Source organism: Pseudopodoces humilis, chromosome 3 (assembly GCF_049639895.1).
Source record: "Pseudopodoces humilis isolate 2021_Gansu_Grassland_sample_001 chromosome 3, ASM4963989v1, whole genome shotgun sequence".
NCBI lineage: Eukaryota > Metazoa > Chordata > Aves > Passeriformes > Paridae > Pseudopodoces > Pseudopodoces humilis.
This window is the reverse complement of record NC_142202.1, coordinates 2,197,568-2,221,401: the sequence shown is the minus strand read 5'-3', so window position 1 is coordinate 2,221,401 and position 23,834 is coordinate 2,197,568. Positions and strand designations below refer to the sequence as shown.

At 39.1% G+C, this 23,834-nt stretch overlaps 2 protein-coding genes across 8 annotated transcripts in view; one reads left to right on the top strand and one right to left on the bottom strand.

The window, feature by feature from the left end:
- Positions 1-1,799: 1,799 nt before the first annotated feature.
- FANCL (FA complementation group L) lies at positions 1,800-23,352 on the top strand. Of its 2 annotated transcripts, XM_005525516.3 has the most exons (14): positions 1,800-1,908; positions 3,709-3,767; positions 4,776-4,836; positions 5,601-5,657; positions 7,268-7,365; positions 11,244-11,340; positions 13,925-13,993; positions 19,394-19,544; positions 21,229-21,312; positions 21,426-21,471; positions 21,561-21,642; positions 22,417-22,533; positions 22,821-22,892; positions 23,216-23,352. In XM_005525516.3, the coding sequence occupies exons 1-14, from the start codon at positions 1,816-1,818 to the stop codon at positions 23,249-23,251; spliced, it is 1,122 nt and encodes a 373-aa protein (XP_005525573.1). In that variant the 5' UTR covers positions 1,800-1,815; the 3' UTR covers positions 23,252-23,352. The 2 variants fall into 2 exon arrangements, with proteins under 2 accessions (XP_005525573.1, XP_087909041.1); XM_088052915.1 differs by lacking the exon at positions 21,561-21,642.
- The window catches only part of VRK2 (VRK serine/threonine kinase 2), a 39,014-nt gene continuing 38,491 nt past the window's right edge, over positions 23,312-23,834 (bottom strand). For 4 of the 6 annotated variants that reach the window (XM_088052912.1, XM_088052910.1, XM_088052911.1 and 1 more), the window contains one exon: positions 23,312-23,551. In XM_088052912.1, coding sequence (XP_087909038.1) covers positions 23,312-23,551 — 240 coding nt within the window. The remainder of the gene's footprint in view (positions 23,552-23,834) is intronic. The other 2 variants (XM_088052913.1, XM_088052914.1) reach the window with 1 other exon arrangement.

Here is a 23,834-nt window from a genome sequence, read left to right as displayed (position 1 = left end):
ACTTGATCGTGCATATGTTTAGAAAATGTTTCTTGTATTGGTAACAAACTTGCATTGTCCAAGGTTTTCTGGAGCACAAACTGGTGAGTAAAGCAACATTATTGCACAGAACTGATTCTTTCTTTCTCAGATACACTGATAGTTTCCTGGACGTGTGGAAATCACGATACTTCCAAGGTATATAAAAAAGGTAAACAGTGGTGAGAATACATATTTAGTATCACATATTCCTGAAAATCTTACTATGATGAGTTTACATATCAAATCCTGTGACTCTTTCACCTATCTATTGCCTCCTAGTGCATTTTATATTATATTTCCAATAGCCCCTACAACAACATAAAGCTGAAAGGATTTCACTGCTTTTGACTCCTCTACTTCAATGCAATCCCTGAATGGGTCTCCCAGGCTAAGGGAACAGGATTTAGTTGCAGGTGTGAACATTTGTGTGGTTTTCTTCATTTCTCTTTCAACCCACCTCCTGTCCCACAGGTACAGTTGCTTGTGCCACACACCTCTTATGTGACTGCAGTAAGTCACTTATCTCTTCAAAAAACTGTGTTTCCTTGCTCAAATATATCAAATTGGGGGAAAAAACAGTATTTTCTTTCTTAAGCATGCCTACTTGGGCAGAAATGTTGTTTTGCATGTTGCTCAGTCTTGGTGACACGCAAAGTTTTAATGCCTTCCAAAACATACACAAAAAACCCCAAAGTTTCAAGTTTCTCTCCTCAGGCTTTCCCAAATACTTTGGCTGCCAGGTCCTGGCAGCAACCCACCCAGAAAAGAAAGGAAGGTTTTTATCCCAACACCTGTGTAAGCGGGCAGAGGAACTATTACAACCCTCAAAGTGTTATGGTACGAAACATTGACTCCTAGAAAAGAATGGATAAATCAAGTAACCCCTTGCCCTGGGTGGCACGAAAATCTCCATGACACAGCCAGCTGACTACTATGAGCCTTACTTAATATTTATCCGTACATAACAGCTAGTCCTTAACTTAATCCAGTCCCCTCAGGATGTGCTAAATAGCTTGGAAACCCCGGCTCTGCTCTAGGGAAGCCGTGCTCCTTCAGCGCTCTGGAAAAGACGCTCCTCAAAGTAACGGGAGCCCCTCCTTGCTGTGAGAGAAGACAGGGCTGCTCCTCGGGATTCTGGAAGCTGCTCCTCGGGGTTCTATGGAAGCTGCCCCTCAGGAGCTCTGGAAGCCCCGGGGGCTCTCCCTCAGGGTTTCCCGCCTTCGGGACGCGCGGGCCTCCCCTGAGGGTGCGCATCCCTCAGCGCGGTGCGCATCTCCCCTCAGGCGTTCGTCCCTCAGTTGCACATTCCTCACCCCTCGAGGGAGTTCCTCCCCTCAGGTGTGTTCCCCTCCTCAGGTGTGGTCCCCTCAGCGATTCAACCCCCCCCTCAGGTGTGGTCCCTCAGGTGTGCTCTTTTCCTCAGGTGCGCTGCCCTCAGTGACACGCACCTCACCCCTCAGGTACGCTCCCCCCCCCCCCCCAGATGTGCTCCTCTAAGCGACACAACCCTCCTCTCAGTTGTACTCCCTCCTCTCAGGTGTACTCCCTCCTCTCAGGTGTACTCCCTCCTCAGGTGTGCTCCTCTCCTCAGGTGTGCTCCTCTCCTCGGCTGCTCTCCTCTCAGGTGCGCTCCTCCCCTCAGTGACGCGCTTGTCCCCTCAGGTGCACGCCCGCCTCAGCGTCGCGCGCCGCCCCTCACGAGCCCGCCCCGCCCTTCCCCTTGGGCGCGTGCGCCGCCCGCCGGCGGGGGCGGGGCCTCGCTTTCGAACGGCGGCGGCGGCGCCGGGCGGGAACATGGCGGGAGCGCGGGCTCTGCTCCGGCACTGCCCGCTGCTGCTGCCGCAGGACCGCCGCGGCACCGCCTACGAGGGCTTTGTCACTGCCCAGGTACCGCAGCCCGGGCGCCCCTTGGCCGGCGGACTTTACTCTGAGGCGGAGGGGGAGTTGCTTCCCGCCCTGCCGGGTCTGGGGAGGGGGAAGCGCTTCCCGCCCTGCCGGCTCTGAGGGGGAAGCGCTTCCCACCCTGCCGGAGTTCCTGGCTGAGCCACCGGGAATGTGAGTTGGGGAATGCCGTTTCCCTGCAAGCTCAAAAAGCTTGCCACTTCTAGATGCTGAGGGATCCCGCTGCCGTCCCGCGGGTTTGCCCAGGGAATGGCTTTCTGCTGCCTTCTGGGCTGGGTTAGTTGTGCTGACGAAAGTGGTTTTGGGGCAAGGCTGAATGTGCCCGCGTTCATGGCCTGTGGTAAAAGTTGACATAAATGTCTGATGGCGGATGTTTTCCTTTTATTTACTTGTGAGGGTTCAGCTGAGGCGGTGCATCGTCCCTCGGGATGCGGAAAGCGCGGGGCGGGGGGCAGAACAGCGCCTGAGGCAGGGTGAGGAGGATGCTCCCAACCCAGCTTTGCCATCGCTGACACTGTACCGCTGTGGCTCCTTAAAATATCACACAGAGCTCTGAACGGGTGTATTTTAATTTAGAAATAGCGTGGGGCTTTATTCCCCTCAGTAGATGGCAAAAGACATGGGCTGTGTCCACTAGCATTGTCAAAAACGTAGCTGACATTGGGACTGAAAGGAACCTCTGGAGGTCCTCTGCCTTAAGCAGGTTGCTTTAGGCCATTTGTAGTCGGGCTGTGAACATCTCCAAGCACTGAGAGTGTGCAACCTCTTAGATGGCCTGTTCCAGTCTCTGATCCCCCCTTATCTATAAATGAGGGGTTTTTTTCATTCCATTCATGTGATATTTCCTATATTTCTGTCACCTTAGCCTGTCAGTTTGTGTCACTCAGATCTGGCTGTACCTTCTATAGTCCTTCCCTGATCCCTCTTTTCTCCAGGCTGAACAGCCCAAGCTCCCTCAGGCTTTCCTGGCATGAGAGATGCTTAGAGCTCTTGGTCACCTTCAGAGCTCCTCCCTGGATTAACTCCAGCGTGTCCATGCCTTGCTTGTGCTGGGAACCCAGTACTCCCAGCTTCAAGGTGTGCTGAGCTGGGATAGGGTCTGGAATAAAAGTTTTAAGAGAAGTTCGGGGCTTCACCAACTTTCTTTATTTCAGTTTTATTTTGATCATTCCATAAGAAAGTAGGAGGAGGGCCTCAATAAGGACTGCAAATACAAGTAGGGGGGATTTAGAAGCTGCCATGTGTGGATTGCACTAACAAGAAAAAAAATTAAATTTATGTACTTGGGACTGTTTTTGTTTACAGTTCATAAAACTCTGATGAAAAGTGCTGTGGATCAGTGCCCAAGGTTCTTTTTAGCGTAGTTACTTCATAGATAAGTGTCTGTTTTGACTTTTACTCGAGTTGAAGATAAACTTTCTTGTACAGCAGCATGACTTGGATTAAATTATGTGTTTTGGTCTTGTCCAGATTTGGATAATGTTTATTTTTCTCCTGAAAGGTGTTATGTTTGCTTTATGAAATGTGATGTACTGAAGAGTTTTTACTGAATATTGTGAATTAAAGGTCAAGAGTATTTCAACCTCAGAATTAAAATCAACATTATTTGTACCTGTCACTCATGCTGCTTTTTATCCCTAAGGAAAGGTATTCTGAATAATATTCCTGCAAGACAAAAAAGACAGAGTTTTTTCCTTAGTAGCTGATCTGATGGGGAATCATTCCCACAAGTGTCTAATATTTTTCTTTTCTAACCTTCCTATTAACTAAATACTTCTTTTCAAGGGTAGAGACTTCCACATCAGGATACTGCTACCAGTGGATTTGCAACTGAAAAATGCCAGGTAAGAAAGAGACTTTCATGATAGCAATTTCTAAGTGTGATGTTACAAAGTTAATTTTGATAAAAGCAATAATGGATATGAAAATGAGTTATTATTTTTTTACAATATCCGTGTTATTAATTAATTCGTACTGGTAAATTCGTACTGGTTTCATCTTAACCTTGCAACAAAATTGCACAGCATCAGTGTTAATAAATGCTGACAATAAGCATTGCCTATATCAAAATATTTTGTTGTTAATTAACTTTGAAACATGTTGTAATTAATTGGTTGTATTTACATACATGAAGCAATGTACTTGGGAAAAATTATATTTTTTATATAATTTATATTTATAGATCATTTATATGTTACCATTTCAGAAACAGAAAATTCAGTGCAAAGTTGTGAATTTAGCAATTATTTAAGCAATGATGGTTAACAGAGCTTTTAAACTTCATTTTCTGTTTGCTTCTTCTGTGTATTAATTGGTATGACCCAACTTTTCCTTAAAAGCTCTGTTCTTATTTCTGTTTATCCCAGCAGTCTGTGGGAAGTGGGATGAAAGGGGCTAATCCGCATACATGGGTGAGCCTTTAACTTTGTGTTCCATGGTTCTGCCTGGGCCAGCCAGCTCCAAACTGGGAGCAGATGTGGTATTCCATAGCTTTATTACATTCTAGGTTGGGTAATTAAAACTGCATTACAGGTAACTTTGACATTTTCAGGTTATCACTTTTAAATATTAGTGGATTTTATGAAGTCACACTCGCTTGCAAGAATTATGTTGTTGTTTTCAGCACAGAACGGGCTTTTGCAGGTTGATGCTTAATTTTTAATGGGCTTTGGCATAGTGACATTTGGAAGTTTTAAGTAACTTTGAACACAAAACTCAAAGCAGTTTTGAAGTATTGTTTCCTTCCTTTGTTTTTTTTCCAAGAAAAACTGTTGTGTGTAGAAGGCTTTCTGCGGTCTTCTAAAAATCATGTACTGTGAATTTAAAATCTGTACAAAACTCTGTTTGTCTAGGATAGAGTGCAGCTGGCATCTGAAGAAGATCCTGCATGGATATCGCCACATTTTAAAGCAGGTATGCAAGTTTAAGACCACTTATTTAAATATGATTATTAAACAGTCTTAAATAATTGTTTATAAGGATTCTGAAAAGCTTGTGCTCGTATACCTATTCTAAAAGGGCTAAAGAGCCTCCCTTTCATTGTAGAGCCAAGATTTATTTTTAAATGCATGAGGATTTGCAAGTAAATATAATGAGAAATGGATGGAATTTAGTGAATATTTACTTTTATTCAACTTCTATTTTTTAGAGATCAGGCTAGTATAATTTTTAATAAATGACTGATGACATTTTACTGGAATTTTTCTGTACTCTCTCAATTAGAAACAGATTTTGTCTTCTTTTTTTAACATATTTACTTTTTTTACAAGTTGTTCATAATGCAAAGGAGAGAATTCACATTAATTTTTAATAGACTCAGTTCATTCTTGGGATCTGAATTACACCTGAGTACCCAAAGGAAGCTTTGGAGTGAGGATACAGCAGCCTTTGAGTCCCAAAGAATACTTTGTTTCCAAGGAGGAACCTTTGCCAAGGTGTTGGTTGAGACACTGTATCTCATGGATGTGGGTTCATAAATACATAAATGAGTGATGCCAGGGGATGTTTCATTCTCCGTAAAGTTTCCTGGAAGTTCTCTTCTGTAACTGAAAAATGTAAACATGTGGTGTACACTTGGGTGTTTTTATGTTTAGTTTGACAATACCAGAAAAAGAGTTGGGCTGACCCACCAGAAGTTATGAGTTGCAGAAAATTAACTAATCCTCTCCTTCCTCCAGAGGCTGCAGAGCTGCCCAGATCTTGTCAGCTTTATGGTGGAACTGAAAACTGTTTTGGTGAGTGGCACAATATATGTGTGGGACATGGGAGACACTTAGAGCTCTGGGTTTCACTTTCAGTTTTTACAGGTTACTGTTCCATAGATTTATAGCTTTTTTTTTTTTTTTAAATAAAAAGAAGTGATTTTGTATATATGCTGTTCATGTAATAGCTGTATAAATATCCTGTTTTAAGTGACTGTATTCTTTGGAATTTGGAGTGTTATAGAAAATTTAGAATCCCAGCAAGGGATCTCAGTATAGAGATCCTCTTCGCAGTGATTTTCTTGGAATTCCTGTTATTTTCTGGATGGTAAAGCAGGTTTATAATTATACAATGGGTTGTACAGTCAGTGGATTGCTGAAGGTGCTTTCACCTGTGTAACAATCTGACAAATACATGCAGAAAGCTTTTTTTTTTCCCCTAATATTTCAGAGGCTGCTGTTTATTCTTGTTTTAAAAGATTTTCAGGTCTGGGGTTGAAAAGTATCAAACCCTTTAATAACCATGAAAGTGGGACTTCTTATCTAATAGTAAAACATTATTCTATGAGCATTCTTGCTGATGAATACTTCATCCAACCTACTTTACTTTAGGAACAAAACAGAGGAAGTATTCTTCAAAACTGAAGCAGAAGTTCCTCCTGGCATTACACTGCTGCTCTGCTATGCTTGGAATGGGCCTGAATAAGAATGTCTATTTTGGAATATTTTACAATAGTTATTCCAATCTATTTGCTTACTTACACGAGCACTCAGAAAATGAGAATGCAGTGAAAATATAATTCATTCAAAATGGCAAAATAGTGATCCTCAGTTAATGCAGAGAATGAAAACACTGATGATGGTGTGGGACAACTGGGCAGAAATGATTGTTAAACTTGTCTTATAAATTATATTTTCATTTAAATTTATTTTATTTTAAATTATTAATAATTTTATTCTAAATGACATAAATGTGTGTGTTCTGTAAGCATAATTTTAACTTAAATGCACTTTTACAGAACAAGAAGCACAACACAACTGAAACACATGGTTAGGGCTTATTTTTCACAGTAATGTTAACTTTTCAGTAAAAACTTCTTTTTGAGACATTACTACATTCTTGATGAGTGTCGGTACCAAAACTTACTCTAAGGGATCCTGTGATGCTAAAACTGAGAAACTGATTTTGTTTTTTGATTGCTACATAAGATTTATATATATATATATATATATAAAATATGGGGAATATCATAGATGTGTTGTCTTTTGTGGCAGTGGAGCCCAGGAGACAGCTGTGGGCTTAATAGAACCTTCTTTTGAAATGTTCTTTCAGTCAAGATGCTTGACTTCAAATTTATTAGCTGAAAAAGAGGCACATTTGATATTTGCATCTGAAGACTCCGTTGTCAACATCTGTGGGGTTTTTTTTAAATTGCAGATGTTTTCATTACCAGTATCTGAAGTAATTTACCAAACAGCTTCTTTGTCTGCTTTAGCTGGAGGCTATAACAAAACAAATGCAGTGTACAGTTAATTTTACATAAGCTTAATATTTCCGAATGAATTGCAAAAATCACATGGCTAAATAGATGCAAAAATATTGAAATTGCCCTTAACGATGTTTTTAATGTTCTTTTAAACAGGAAATTGCTTTAAAAAACACACAAGACCTGCACATCCCACGGCCTCCAGAATACTACTCCTGTCTTGTCAGAGATCTAGAAATACTGGGCTGGAATAGGTATGATTATTTTAGTTCTTAACAAACATCGTCTTTAGAAATCTGTTCCTTTTCTGTATTTGTGAGTTGAACATATCAGATGTGCTTGTTCTGTTCATTTACCCTATTCAGAAACTGATTTTGCTTCGTTTTTAAATTAAAAACACACAACAAACCTGTATCAACAGAAGGGATATTTTCTGTCTCAAATAATTGAGCTGAAAGGTGATACACTACTAAGAAATCACTTCTTCTTTGACCTATAAACTACTGGAATATTAAAAATATTTAATGTTAATATTAGCAGTTCTCTTTTTCCCTATTTTGTACAGCTGATTGTGACTATTGCTATAGATTATGTCATGTACCTTTATGTTTTAATAAAAACATTTCATATGTTTTTGAGGATTAGAATAATAACTTTTTAAGAACCTGTTCTTTAGGGCACAACGATCTTCTTAGAGGAATTTATTATTTATTCCCCAGAAAGGTAAATCTACCCAAAAAATTCATGAGTGGAAGGGAGAATGTGAAAAACTCAACCCAAAACTTGAACAAGTGTATATTGTGCTAAATTAAATAAAGAAGCCTTAGGTGTAAGAACAGTTTTGAGTTTTCCCATCTGATTTCTATACAGATAAACAAGATGTGATTAACATTAAGTGGGAATTTGCTTTGAGGGCCCACTTTTATTTAAAGATTTAAAACACCCTTGTGAAATCAGCTGAAGTTTGTGTCAGTGATTGCCATTGTTAATATGTAATTGTGCCATACTCTATTTAAATTTCACAGACTCAAATCTGAGAATATCAGGTAAAAATTATTAAACATGTGGGAAATAAATTTTCAATTATGTTTGCTCTCCCAAAATGGATGAAAAACAAAAACACCAACCAAAAAACAAGCAAACAAACAAACAAAAAAAAACAAACCCAAAAAACCAAAATCTTGAAGAAAGGTTGGGGAAGTCAGTGATTAATCAAAGGACTATGCTGCACAGGGGGAATCACATCGGGTTTACTCCAACTTGGAAGGAGAATAACCTGGACAGGCAATGTGAAGTCCATTAGCAAGTCACACCTTTGATTTCAGAGTGCTTTTAACACTAAAGTGACTCTAAGAGAGTCTCTTTACTGAGACTGATTGTGAGTTGTAAGTGATGCTTTATTTGCTTAGCAGTTAAAGAACATCCTGCAATGATCTTTCAGCAGAACTGCCTGTGTTTGGTACTGGCAGCGAGGTGCAATCACTGCTCACACCTTGAGCTTTAGTTAAGGATATTTTTTTTAGGAAAAACCCTTGCTTGTTATGTACCCCAGATTTACTCATTCCTAGCAAGTTTTGGGTCATGCCAAAAGCTGACTGCACCCAAATCCACCTGAAAAATTGGAAGTCATTGGCTCTTCTAACACTTCCCCTTAATGAAGCTGGTTGAGTCAGTGACAGTGTCCTGGGAAGGCAAATTATCAACTATAAAACACCTTTAGGACTTTTATCACCCTCATGGGGATTCATAAACGTTGCCAATATCTCTTAAGTCCATGTTGTCTCAAATCTCAAAGCTCTTCTGCTTGATACTTTGCCATTTATTTCATATGAAATATCTTCTCCTCTTGCCTTCTCCATTTCCAGGGAATCCTGCCAGGTCCTGTACTCTGTCATTCACCTATCATGCTGGATTTCAGAGATTTACCTGAGGCTTTCCATCTTTATGCTGATTTCTTTTATTCCTTTTTTTGTATTTTTTCTCTTTTTTTTTCCCCTGTGATAAAGCGATGGAGCCTAGAGAGGTATAAAAGTCTGTTTAAGTGAAATATCACCTATGTACACAATTCCGTATGTGTTTATACAAAAAATGTGACTTTAAACTGAAAGAATCCAGACTTTTCTTATAAATCAAGGTTGAAGTGGTCCAAACAAGATGAATATCAGAACAGGTAAAATCCCATACACCTTTAATTTTTCTGTTTTCCTTTGCTGTGGATCTTTGCAGCAGAGTGCTGCAGGCTCCAGTTGTACTTTGGTGTGGACACTGCTGCATTTTTCACTGCGGTATCTGTGCTGGGCCTTAGCTGCTGCTTCAGGAATTCCCTAGCCCAGGAAGCAGTAGATGGAGGGGTGGTATAGAGGTAGTTTCTCATCTTTATAAAACTGATACACTTTTGAGGTAAAGTTGGAATGAAGCAGGATTAATGATTTTTCTCCCCCAGTTAGAGAAAGAATCCTCTAATTCTTTCTAAGTATATCAAGTTTAACTGGTTCCAGTTGAATGACACTTTTATCAAGACTTGTCTTCCTTTCAGCTGCTGTGGAGAAATACTCCCAGAAATCTGCAGGTCTCTTTAATATTGCATTAATCAGCCTTAAACATGAAATAATCTCTCTCTCCCTTCTTACCACCACTACTGCTTTTTCCATCTGTATTTTTCAGTTTCCTCCTATTGAGGCTATTTCATTTATGCAGATAATTTTCTTCTTTCCACTTCCTTCCTAGGGATGTGCAACCCTTTAGTGTACATCTACTTTTTCTTCCACAAGCCTCTACAACTCCATTGCCAGTTTCATTTAAGAGAACCATGTGACTTTTTCTAGTATGTAGCATTTTAAAAAAATAAATGTTGCTTAGGCCTGCAAGCAGATGATCTCTCTGAACTCTGTTACACCTTTCCATCAGTCTGGGTGATAAGTTGTGCAATTATCTTGGACTGCTTTTTATCTTTACACAGGAATGAGATAGTAAAAATGCCAAAATATCCACATGCCCAGTTTACTGATAAATATATGGAGAGGTTTGAACCTTTTTGGCAGTTGTTGAAGCTACTAAGCAGAATCCACCTTTAGAGAACAATATATTTTACAATTGTATCCATTTTCAGTGTGGTGGGAGGCATGAACCAGTTACATCTTAAGCAAAGATTCAGAAGTTTTAAAACTCATTCACATTTAGTATATACTTTCTGCTTGCTAGGGTGCATGAATACAGTGTAAAACTGTCATGAAATGAAGGCAAATCATCATAAATAACTCATTTTGTACCTGCTTGGGTACTCTTTTCTGCAGAAAATCGATTTTAGAATATGAACCAATATGCACTGAATTTCCCACAATAATAGTATTGATAATAAAAGAGAACTTCATTGAAGAGAAAAGCAAATCAAGAGCATAAAAGTCTCATAGAGTAAGAAACTGCAGAAATGGATCAAAGATTTGACAGGAAGTTTAATGTGTACATAAGTAGAGGCTGACAGGAACACGCTGTGTGTGTCAAAGGTTCCGGTGATGGAAAACTGAAACACGGTGCTCACTGACCACAGCGTGAGCCCTGACACATGCTGTAAATAACCCAGAGATATATGACTGCATTAAGCACTAGGCTGGTGTATTAACAGCAGTAAATCTGCAGCAGCAGAAATGCTTGGCATATAGGACTCCCTCTGATTAATATTTGTAACAGACTAATCAGGGTATTGCAGACCTGTCGTTCTAATTAGGAACGGCGAAAAGAACGACACAGACTCTCAAGGGAGTCAGAACAGGAGAATTCCCTAGTTTATTGCTTCAGGCCTGTTTTATAGACAGATACGTGGAAAGTACAGAAAGGAAACTCTTATTGGTTAGTTAACTGCTACATCACCATCATTGGTCAGTGGTGCACACCACCTCCTGACTTTCTCCTGCAAGGAAAACAAGAGGACAGACAAACAGCACCTGGCAGTTGTTTTCTGTCTCTAAGAATTGTTTTGAATTCCTCCTTAAAACTTCTCAGGCTACTTTCTCAGGCTGAACTGAACTCCGGGGCCTGCAATAATCACAGGCACTCTGGTTCAGATTTAGCATCCATACAGACCTTTCAAACTGCACTTCTTGCAGGCCTCTGAGAGTTTTCTTCTCTCTTCCAGAGTGGCCTATGTAGACACTGGGCTGACCACAGTCAAATTAAAAGCTGAAGACTCTTGTGGTCGACAGCATCTCATCACTCTCAAGTTAAATGCAAAGGTAAATTGATGTGGGACAAAATACCTTGAGGCTTCCTTGAAATAAATCGATTTTTCTTAATTCATTAGGATTTTAGAGGATTGGTTTGTTTGCTGGTGTGTCTGTTCTGCAAGGTAATAGGTCAGTTATATTTTCCTTATTTGAGGGTTTTCAGACTAACTATATTTAAAATTAATATTGGATTATGGTTGTCTGTAAGATGCAATAGTGCATCACATGAAAAACACTTTGATATTGCACTAATTTTACTGGATTGCAGACAAAGCCATATGAGAGACATTCCTTCATTATCACTCTATCCAGGGACTGTGCATAGAACAAGAATTAGAAGATGTTGGGTTGGTTATTAACAAGTCTTGCTGTTAAAGTCAGAGATGTAAAGATTTATGAAAAACTGAAGTCAGACAGAAAAATTATTTCTTTTTAGTCTAAATAAATGTCTCATTTTGACAGTACTTGCAAATCAAACCCATGGCATTTGCAGAAAGAGAACAATTTTAATTCTTCCTGGTACTTATCACTGAACTCAAATTACAACGTTTCTTTATAGAATGTCTCATTTCAAGGCATAAATCTCTCATCAGAGACTGTGAATATCCAGGCTGCGTGGTGACAATTGCTTGGCAATAACTGTTGTCTTCAGAAAATCAGCCCAGGGCAAAAAGAGATCTAGAAGTGTCTGGATGTTGTTGTTTGGGACTATCTATGGCCCATCATCTCGAGTTATAATCTTGAAAGCATGAGGAGGGGGCACAGTATTGTAGGATTAAATCCCACCTTCACAGGCATCCTATTCTAAAAACCAGGAGTTTTTTAGTCTTACATAACATGAACAAGCTTCCCCTTTGAAGGGGAAAAGGAGGGGGAAAAATACCATTTGAGAATGAGTGTTGCTCAAGTGGATTTTTAAAAAGAGTAAAACTGTTCTACATGCAGAGAGTAATGAGTGCATAATTAATTTGCTAGTCAGTCCATTATTAAATACACAGATGGAAAAAAATCCATCAGGAAGTACAATTATGGTCTATTTAATGTGCAAGGAGAAGAACCAGGTTGTGTTGTTTATAAGGGATAAATACACTTTGTGTGACGCTAGAAATTAGGTGCAGCCTGTTGCCCTAAGGCTTTCTTGCTCTTAGGACAACAGAAGTAAAGTATTTTTACTGATTGAAAGTATAAAAATGCAGAAAAATTCACAGCGCAATATTCATTTTTCCCATGGTCAAACACTGACACTTGTGCATTGGCTGGTTCTGTTCAGCCTTAACTTAGCACTGTCCTGAGGGAATGGAGGTTCTCATTTTCTGTCCTTGTACAAACTTGAGGGGTTTTTGATCATAATAAAATAGCTGAATACTCCTCATAGCAGAAGAAAGCACCATCTAACAACTAAAGATGTATGTAATAAAAAGATTAGACTATCAGACTTGTCTGTTTTAATAAGTAATCATATTTTTTCTATTTTTCTTCTTTTTTTTCATTTTGTTTTCGAGTGTTTTTGATGATGAAGGATCAATTACTTGTCCTTTTGAAACCATACCTGGCATTTAAACTTGCCAGACAAAATTTGTGTGTGAAACATTGTTTTGGTGACATGGGGATTTAATTTGCCTTCGTACACACAGACACTACATTTGAGAAGACTTGGCTGAAGTATTTTTTGGGAATTTCTTTTGATAACATACTTTAATAAAAGTGTATTTATTTTTGTTATGCTGTTGTTTTGGTTAATATCAGTGTAGGAGCATTTCAGACCCCAAGGCTTCAAATAGGCCACTGCAAGGATTTGCCTGTTGTGTAGTAATTAAGACACTTTGGTAATTATCTGAATGATCTGGCAAAGGGTATGAAAATGATTTCTCTAGATAAAGTTAGCTGCATGCTCAGAAAACCAGTATAAATGTTGTATTTGATAATTGTTTAAATTGTCCTAAGGAATGATAGGATGATTTCTGACACACACATTTGATTGTAACTGTAATAAGTTAAGGTGTTATCAAATCTTTTATGGCTATTTTTTTTAAATTACAGCCTTTTAAAAATTTTCTTATTGTTATCTCTTAATTTGGATTGAGGGTTTGTTTTGATTTTGGTTCTATGTTCACTTGTCTCTTTCTAAATAGTTAAGTACTCTAGATTACTTTCAGTTCTAAAAAACAAAACATTGCCAATCAGAACAAATAGTTTAGCTTAAATGAAAATTAGTTACTGACTGTTTGATTTTTAAATTTTACTATCCAGTATGGGTAATTGAGGAGAAATTTGTAAAAATATTTCATGCTTTGTGTCTTAAGGTTTCTTTAATGTGCCTTTGTGACCACTGAACACAGAAAATTGTGATTCTGTTGCCTTTACTAAAGACTGATATATAAAACATTTACATGTAGCTTTCTTCTTTAAATGATAATTAACATTCATAAGTATTCCTGAAAATGCTTTACAAACTGTTTCCTCTCAGAGCCAAGTTCTCAAAATCCTTTAAATGCTCATATTTTGTTATCAAATTTGGCAGCTGAGTATCAGTCTGACTTTAAATCGCTAAGAAAAATAATGTCCCAAACTGTATTTTATTTCCCTCCCTCAGTATCCTACAGAACCACCAGATTGCCTTGTGGATTTTCCTGTTCCATTTGCTGTTTCCTGGATGCCACAGGTAACTACTGGACTAGGCAGCTTTTTGTAATAAAAAATACATATGCAATGGCAGGGTGGTGACAAGGGGTTGGGTTTGGTTTTTAACTCCAGCTGTTCTCCCTGTGTGCATTTTATTTCTGTACATGCTCATGGAAATGTAATAGCACTCAACTCCATAGTCCTTATCATAGCACCTTAAATATCTTCCTTGCCATGAAATATATCTTGCATGTTGTATGTACTGGTTGGTGGGGTTTTTTTAAGCTGTTCATGGGAGTGAAAATTCTCCAGGAATTGTGGTGGGAAAGTAGAAAGGAAGTGAAATTTAGAAAGAATTATTGTCTTCTAGAAAAGAAACACCCTCTAAAGTTGACAGACATTGAAAAAAGGAGTTGGTTATCCTATAGAGTTTTCCCCAGTTTGTTATCCTACAGAGTTTTCATAACTTAGTAAAACTTTTCCAGTTATAATCTATATAGGAAGGTATTTAATTAAATTCTGATTTCACAGCTTAACTGATATTGCTGTTATAAGGAACCACATTGTTTTTTGTGGGTCTCTCACCTTATTTCATGTAGCTTTCTTCCTGAGTAGAGCATGTGTGCTTGGTGAAATGGATTTAAATGTGACCACTCAGATACAAGTTGATTTGAACTATATGTAGAAAATAATTGATATCTAATTTCACTTCAATCAGGAAAATAGATTTTATATAAGTGATTACATCTGATAATTCTAATTCTCACATGGGTTTCTACCCAGCAATAAATAACAACTTTCATAGGGAACATGGCTGGGAGATTGCAACAGGGTGAGTTTAAACCATTAAATTTAATGTAATTTTTCTGCAGAGCTCAAGGTTCTGTGTGTCACCTCAGACCCACTAATATTGAGAGGAAATAACTGCAAGAATCAACCACTGCAAATGAAAAATGTATTTATTTATGTAATTTTAGGTTTTGATTCTCTGGTATGGTTTGGAACAGTTTAAATAAATGTTTTCCCCTTAAATTTTACTGGAGTCCCTACACTCTGGCCATGATTTCAAGTGCTGTTTTTAGCCTCAATACATACTTTCAACAGTGCTTTATTAATTTTACAGCCTTGCAATTTATGTTGCCTCAAATTAACAACATTTCAAACATCCCTGACAGTGACTGCTTCTCTGTGTTTACTATTAGTAATTTTAAAGATGGACTCGTGTTTTAATAAAATGTTCTGGAAAAGCCTGACATGGAGCAGCCTTTGACAAGTTAAAAATGGGGGTGGATATACTGATACTGGCACTACAGCCAAGGAAAAATCCTCTGTTAAAAATACAACACTGTGATGCTTAAAATCTTTTTACAATTAGAATTACCTGGGGACTATTTGAAAACATGAACAAAAGGTGTTTGTGTGTAAGTGAAGAGCCTGTTTTGAAATCATGAGACACGACACTAATTCCAGCTGCAGAGAGCCTGCTCTAATCCTGAACCAAATACCAGCAGACAGAAATGCTTTAGCTGTACAGCAGCTTTTGCAAATTGACCTTATGTGTGTGGGTGACATGAACCCAACACTTGTGGGGACAAATGGCTTTGGTAATTGTGTAAATTGTGTTTATTTTCCAAATGTGTGGGAATCACTGCTGCGAGCAGCCCTCACACGGTGATAAAATATGGGTTAAGCTTAGATAATGCTGCAACACCACTGGTAGCAGAATTCAGCAGGTACTCAAGTGCATGAAAATTTTGGTTCCTAAAAGGGAAAAAGAACAGGCTGTACCTCTTCTCCAGTGAAATAACACGGTGTTTTGGTACTAATTGGTCTTAAACTTTTAATATTACGCCTTAAAAGTATAAATTGACGAGGCTTAACTAAATTGGTGCAATGGCACCATTAGAATATAAACTCCTATGAAAGAAAATATAAATAGATTGCAGGTAATTGATTTTTCTTTCCCACCCCCTGTGTGTGCTGCTGCCTATTTCAGGCTCATGGATTTTAAACTTGAGGGGTTGTTGAGGTTTTTTTCCTTCTTTTTTTTTTTCCCTTCCGTATAATAATAGACATGGCTTTATGGCATCCATATTAAAAATGGGTAATTTTCCTTATGGTCCCTGTCTTCCTGCTGGGTTGATAATGTTTTGATGTATTTTTCTTTTGCTCTGATGAGAGGTCTGCTGCTGCTGCTCTGACATATTCATTTGGATGAATAATTATAACTTGCACAATGTCAAGCTGAAGATGGTGGGGTTTTGTGCGTCATGACAAGCCCAGTAGCCAGTGCAGGTGTCTCACAGCATGAGCAGCAACAGCCAGTGGATTCTGGCTCAGAGGAGACGTTTTAGAGTAGTAAGAAATCAGCACCAAGGGCAATGCTGCTGCTGCTGCTCCTGTTCTAAGTGCCAAATAAATGCAGAGTGCTTCTCAATGACAAGTGCAAGAACATCCACTTATTTCTGTTATAGCCTTTTTCTAAAGAACCAGATAAATGTGCTGTCTCCAATTTTAGCACACGCTGGAAGTGCAGTTCTGCAGAATCAGGGTGTCTAATGTCAGGGCAAGGTTTCCAGACTGACCACTGCCCACCTGGCTGGCTACATGAAGGTCATGGGAGTGGAAATTAATGACTAATGAGGTCATGCAGCAGCCGGCAAGGAAACGGGAATGCAAGGTGCAGAAGATGGAGTGATGAGGATGAGATTATTCTTGGGTTATTTAGATGAAAACACAATAAAAAGCATCGTAATTGTGCTTTTTCTTGGCAAAGGAACTTCACAGGCACCAGCTGGAAATGGAGATGGTTGACAAGACACTTTATTATAAAGATTTCAGGTTTGTGTCTTGGCTTGATTTCTGTTAAGGAGAGGGGAAATTGTTAAACTACTGCTGATGAGAAACTGTTTCCAAACAAATCTAAGGAATCATAAATTCTTTAGGTAATCCCTTTTCCATTTAATGACTGTTTGCTTTATGAAATTGTATTTTATTTATGAATTCATGAAGGTGAAGAAGGTAATGGCACCTATAGTTTAGGCTATTTCACCTTTCCTCTTAGGGGGCTTTGCAGTTGTTTTAATTTTGGATAAGCAAATTTTGTGTTAGGAAGAATTTTAGCCAAAAAAATCTCAAAAATAATTTGCGATCAATTGTTCTGGATTTACTTTAATTAGAACTTTTTTTACTACCATTTGATTACTATTTAGTTCATCCAGGATTTGGAGCAGATGCTTGAAATTTGGCAGAACAGCCATATAGGTTACAGCACTTCTTAGAAGCTCCTGAAAGGCTTCATTGGTTTTTTGGCAGGCACAGACTCAAGATTTTTCTCTTTATTCTTCCCAGCTTCTGTGGCTCTAGAAACAAGAACCAAGAGTAGACAGCTTAGAGTAGATTTTTTTCCCATTCCTTCTTATCCCTTTGATTGGAGGGAACAGTTTATGGGCAACAAGGGTGGACTTTGGAGAATGTTTGAATTGAAGGAAGAAAGGAATTGGCAAGAGGAGATCCTGGTGATGAGGTGGAGATGAGAGTGCAGAGGTTTGAAATGGAAATAAAAAGGCTGAGCAATCACACGATACTTTCCTGGTAATAGAGAAGTGTTCCCCTCCAAGACAGGGAGGTCCAGAATAATCTGACCCCAAAGTATCTGATTTTCCCTGGACGAAGTCAGTGGTGGAAATGGATATGGGATCCATGGAGTCTGATAACACAGAGGTGACATTGGGGTGGCACTTTCTGGGACCCACCGAAGCCAGTGTGTTAGAGGATGGAGGAACCAGTTGGGCTTTGTGAGTGCTTTTACAGCCAGGGTGAGCAGCAGTGACAGTCTGAATGATGTCTTATTTTCCAGAGAATTTTGACACATTTCACACAAATTCTAATTCATTTGTACAAGGGGGACCATGAAACAGAGTTTGTGCCATTTGATATTATTAACAGTGGTCTTGGTGTAATTTAGACCAAAGTGTGATCTCTGGCTGTTTTAAAAGTGCAGGGCAGTCACCAAAAATTAGTTGGTTAATCAAATAAAAAGGAATCTCAGAGTTTTCATGGTTTGCATGACAAGCAGGTGATGTATTTAAATAGCTATAGATGCATTTATGTATATGGCAGGAGACAGCTGGCAACATCAGTGAAGCATGCAAATAAGATCAAATGAACAGGGTAGGAAAAAAAAGATTTAACTACCTTTTTAAGAAACATCATTGAAAAATTACAATTAGTATTAAAATTAATTGGATTTTAAAACTTATCTGTGGGTTATAATCCCTTGATGTTTCTTTTTTCTAGTGAAACCCTTTGAATTCCCAGAAGATAAAGATAAAAATGATTATTAGAGGATTTATCTGTATGTGATATAGAAAAATGTAAAAAATCAAAATGGAAAGCAACTGTTGCAAGTACCAGAAAATTATGCTATTAATTTAAGTGTCATCAGAGCACAAAAGATCACATTTCAGGACTGTGTGAAAATTATTAAAATACTGGAAATAATAGTACTTAAGATGAAGATACTATACTCTAAGATGTGGTTAAGTGACTGACACTATTATATCACTTCAGGTATAATAAAAGTAACAAAATGCTTTTAAAGATAATAAGCGTTACATTTTGAGATTGGCAGAATTCACACTTCTCTGCTTAGGTGCTTTCCTACTTTAATGTAATTTAACAACAGCAGGAAAAGATGTAGCATTTTATTTCCAAGCTACGCCATTTCTTTCTAAAATACGCATGCACAAAATATGGAAAGTTATTACATAGGAAAATTCTATTTCTTCATCTGAGAACACTCGGATAATTTGCTGTTCTTTGTCCAGGTGAGAAAGGGAGAATATAATCACTACAGATTAAAGGAAAACATTCCTTCTGTATTTTGTTTAATTCATAGAAAAATACCTGTCTGAGAACAGAACGTTTAATTTGCTTTTTCCTTTGAACCTCAAGGTATCTGAGATCTGTCCCTCTCTGGACATCTGCACCTGCAAAGGGTTCACTTGACCACCAAGGGTTTTCTCCTCTTGCAGAAATCTTTTCCTGGGGAAATGGTGACTTCTTTTTGTCCACTGATGACTTCAAACGATTTCTTTTGCATTGCTGTCCTGTCTAATGAAAGATGCTTCTGATTCTGTGTAATCCACTCTCAAATATTGAAATCCCCCATGTGTAATCCTCTGCTATTAGATGGCTTCTCCTTCTCATGCCTTATTTACAGAGTTTGAAAGCTGATCTTAAGCACCTGCTTTTATACTGCTTAATTTTGAGATAATGATGAGGTTGTTAGGTGATATTCCATGCTTTATGCTAACACGATACACTGGGACACATGTGGATTTCAACGCTCCTTAAAATAACAAATTGGTTTTTAAATATTGTCTCAGGCCACTGGTGGAAACTCAGTGAAATCTGTTTAAATTTCTTGTTTTCTTAGAACTCCTTAATAGACATTTACAATCAGTTCCTGGCAGCATTGGAGTCCCTGAAGGAATTCTGGGATGCCCTGGATGAAATCGATGGGAAGACATGGGTGCTTGAGCCAGAAAATCCCACACGGAGTGCTACAACCAGAAGAATTGCAATAGGTAGGAAAAGATTTAAAGGGATACAGTGGATTTGAGAAATAAAACTCAGGGAGCTGTTTTGTTTTGCTTGTCTCATCAGATGGTGCTTCTTTGGGTTTGGGAAAGGAAAGGCAGCACTTAAAACCAAAGACAGAACTCCTCTTTCACATGTAAAAAAAATAACTTTCCATAACAGAATGCTGATCCTGTTTAGGAAATTCATCACAACTTTCTGGTGTCAGAAAAATGAAAATTTCTGCAGGAAAACCTTGTGTATTTGTAAATTACGAACATGGAACTGTCAACAGCTGAGCTCTTGCATGGTAACCCTAGAAAAATCAGTATTTGTAAAAAATCAGCTTAGGTGAAGCCCTTACTTCAATCACAAATTCCTGATTTTTAAACCTTAGATTGATCCTATCCTGCAGTGGAAGGAGTATTAGAGTGCAGCCCAAGGGGAAAAAGGGGGTTAAAGGATTCAAGGGGAAAGGACAAAGAAATAAAAGAGAGAAAATGAGGCTTCCCTGTTAACTGCCTGAAAATGTCCCTCAGTTTATATGATGATTTTAAGGTCTTAATATACACAGGATAAGGAATTTTATAGTTATATATGTAAGATAAGGAGTTGTAATTGCAGCTGTCAGGCTGGAAATGTTGGGGGAATGTTAACTTTGCCCAAAAAGTGCCAATTTTCCAACAGCACATTGTAGAAATGTGAGAATACAGAGTGGAGCCATGTTGTCCCTGACAGCTGTGGAGGGAGAGAGGCAGGAGCTGGAGGGGAGCTGCTTCAAGGGAGTGCAGGGAAGGACAGGAAAAGTGCAGCAAGTGGCTGGAACGACATGGGTCACACAGCACTTTGTGTGCAGGCAGGGGGGCTTTGTCCTGCTCCTGCTGCCCTTTGCCACAGGCCAAGGAAAAGGGAAGAAAAGCCTCAAAAATGCCCCGGAGCAGCCGAGCGGAGGAAGGATGAGGCTTTGAGCCATTGTTGTCAGAGAACCTTCAGCTACCACTGAACTTTGAGTTCATTCATTCCCACCTCTTCCAGGATGGAAAGCCTAACACAGCTTTAATTACAGAAAGGGTTGGGTTTCACCTGGGCTTGTTCAGAAGAGACTCTGCTGTGATGTTTTGGAGCTGGATCCAGAGCAGCACTGAGCTGCTTCCCTCTGAGGAACAGAGCCCTTCCAGGGATGATGGGGTGTCTGGTAAAGCCAAATACTTGCTGTTTCAAATATACAGCATTGTTGTCTCAGTCCTGGAGTTTGCTGGGGAGGCGAATGACTTCTGCTGCTTAATATTGGGGTAGGGGTTTCTTTTTGACTACAAAAGATAAAAATGAATTAGTAAGTTACATGTCTCTACCTTTAAAGTTTCAACAAAATTTTGAATGGATATTGTCATCTAGGTTGGGTTGATTACATTTATTTCTGAATAAGTGTGAAGGTTAAGCCAAGTCTAAAAGAAACACAAGCCTGGCAAGTTTTTTTAATCAGTTGCTATTTTTAATTACAGTTTGTGGAAATGTAAATATTTGATGTATACTGATATTTTGTACAATCATTTGGATACCTCCCACCTTTGTTATTATTTATCCTAATGAAACCCAGCCTGAGTTAACCAATTTAAACCTGCTTTTAAAAATTGTTCCTTTTTCAAATCCTTGACTGCAAAACTTCCTCATGGCCTCACTTTCTCCTTGCAGGGAACAATGTCTCAGTGAATGTAGAGGTAGATCCTCGCCATCCAAACATGCTTCCAGAGTGTTATTTCCTTGGAGCAGACCACGGTAAGGCAGCAAATTGCACTTGTTTCTACTCCGGACTCAGTCTGATCCAATCCCTACCTGAAACCTGGGAGGTTCACTGGGGTGATGCCATTATTCCTGTCTGTTGTTTGCAGAAGTGAACCCTCTGAGAGCAAAACTCAACAACAACATGCACTTGTGGTGAGTGTCTCTGATAAAGCAGGCTAGAAACCCAAATGGTGTTTGCTATTCCTCGTGTGGATTTTTCTCTCCCCCTCTCCCACCTGCAGGGATCCAGAAATCAGCTTGTTACAAAACTTAAGAGAGCTCCTGGAAATTGATTTTCCATCTCGTGCTATGTTGGAAAAAAGCGTAAGTTGGTTTTGGTTAACGATCAGTCCTTATTGCTGAGTTAGTCACATTTAAATGGTCACTTTCTAAGAGCCAGGGACAATCAGGGGCTTTTGAGAGGTAATTGCATTAATACATTGTCAAAGTACTTCTGGACTTCAAGCAACAGTTGTCAGAGCTTGTTAACCTTTGATTAGAGGAGCACACTTCCCTGTGGCCTCCATAGCAGTTAGGTCATTAATATCAGGCTCTGCTATTAAAAGGAAAAGAGGAAGTTCCAGCGTGGCTAATGAGATGTGGAAAATCCAAACATTCTGTTATGGATGTTGATAACTTCAGTTCTAATTAGGTGGAGCTGCTTAGAGGGGACAAGAGGCCATCCAAATACTGGCACATTTCAAACAAACTGGGAATTAATTTTTGAAAATGCTTTAACACTGGGATTACGAGCTTCGCTTTCACTCATGAAGCTTCTAAATTAAGATCTGACTGAAGGTTTGTGTCTAATGTCGAATCATAATGACAAATCATAGTGGTTAATAAACAAAATGTGCCCAAAAGTATGAAAATGCTTGTTGAATGAGATATAGTTCAGTAAGGGGATAAAATATAACCCTGTTGAGTCTTGCACACCTGGAACCCAGTGTCACTGCACCATTGTGACATAAACATGTGTGTCTTGAAGGCAGAAAATAATAATTCCAGCCAACAAAAAGTGCAAAAGCAAACCACAGGTGAAACTGTTTGTGTGCTAGCAGCCCACCCCTTCCTTTCAGCTGTGCTGTTGTGTTCCAGGACTTTGCCAAGGACTGTGGGATCTGCTACGCCTATCGGCTGGACGGCAGCACGCCCGACCAAGTGTGTGACGATCCTCGCTGTGGGCAGCCCTTCCACCAGGCCTGTCTCTATGAGGTGATGTGACCAATGGCACAAACTGCTCATTAGCTTTCTGGCACGTTCTGCACATCAAGCACTGTCCACTTAAATTCTGCAGTAAGCAAGTACCCTTAAGGAACATTATGGCAGTCACTTATCCTGCCACCCCCAATTCCTACAGGAGCTCTCTGGGAAAGGGAACTGCCGTCTGACTTTGTATGTGCACTGTCAGATGTTCATCAGCTGAACTCTGGTAATTAATAGACATTTCTTAAACTGGAGATGAAAACAATGTGACTTTTAACCCACTTCTTGTGTTGCAGTGGCTACAAGGCCTTCCCACCAGCAGGCAGAGTTTTAATGTCATCTTTGGTGAATGTCCCTATTGTAATAAGGTAAGGAAATCCAAGGAGTAGGAGTGAACTAGAGTGGAAAAGGCAAATGTGTCGGTGTTTAACTAAAGGTTTTTTGACATAGCATAAAGACATCCCCACACTAATGCCAGAGTAATTAAGGTCTACACTCCACTGTATTTAATGGTACTTTTAATGCTGTAACAAAAAGTTCAGTCAAAAACAACAACAAAAAAAAAATCAAAAAAAATTATAACAGAAACCAGCACAAATAGTTCAGAAAATCCGTAAGTATTGAGTGCAGATGAGAACTTGCCTGTACAAGGCATGTACTGACAAGATTATTTAAAAACTTCTTTTTCAAGCCCCTGACACTGAAATCTTCAATGAAGAAACTCTAGGAAAAAACTGTGTGGTGGGAGCAGCACTGCACTCCCACTGAAGACACAGGAACAGCAACATCAAAGCAGAGACAAGGACAGGACAATGAGCAGCAGAAGCACCAGAACAGCTGTAGTGTAGGGGTAGGTTTCATCAGCAAATGCCAGCCTGAACACAGCAGAGAGAGAGGAACGAGTGCTGCCACCACCAGCCTGGGATGCTGCTGCAGGAACTGGAGTTACAAGGTGATTGTGTTTCTTTCGGAATTCTGAGAGTATTCTGTAGGGGTCATATGGTGGCAGTTCTCTTGCAGTGTCTTCCTGCAGGGGAAAAAAAGCTGTGATTATAAAGCTAATATGAAGTGAGATGTGAATCAAAAAACCAGAGATGCCATTGAGGTATTTAATATATCCTAGAGAAAGCATTACAATTCTTAGAGTCTTACCTCTGGAATTTGCACTTGTATGGATATTGTATGGTAAGTGTGTAACGTGAGGCACAGTTAAACACCTCCTAAAGAGACATATCTACATTTGTTATTGAAGTCTACAGCTGAGATTCTTCTCTGTCTTTGACTTGTTTCCAAAAACATTTAATATATTC

Bases quoted from the DNA above. Each gene is read 5' to 3' on its own strand.
- FANCL (XM_005525516.3), top strand. From the start codon at position 1,816: ATGGCGGGAGCGCGGGCTCTGCTCCGGCACTGCCCGCTGCTGCTGCCG. The intron at 13,994-19,393 runs GTAACTACTGGA...TTGTTTTCTTAG, and splicing joins CTGTTTCCTGGATGCCACAG to AACTCCTTAATAGACATTTA. The intron at 21,643-22,416 runs GTAAGTTGGTTT...GTTGTGTTCCAG, and splicing joins GTGCTATGTTGGAAAAAAGC to GACTTTGCCAAGGACTGTGG.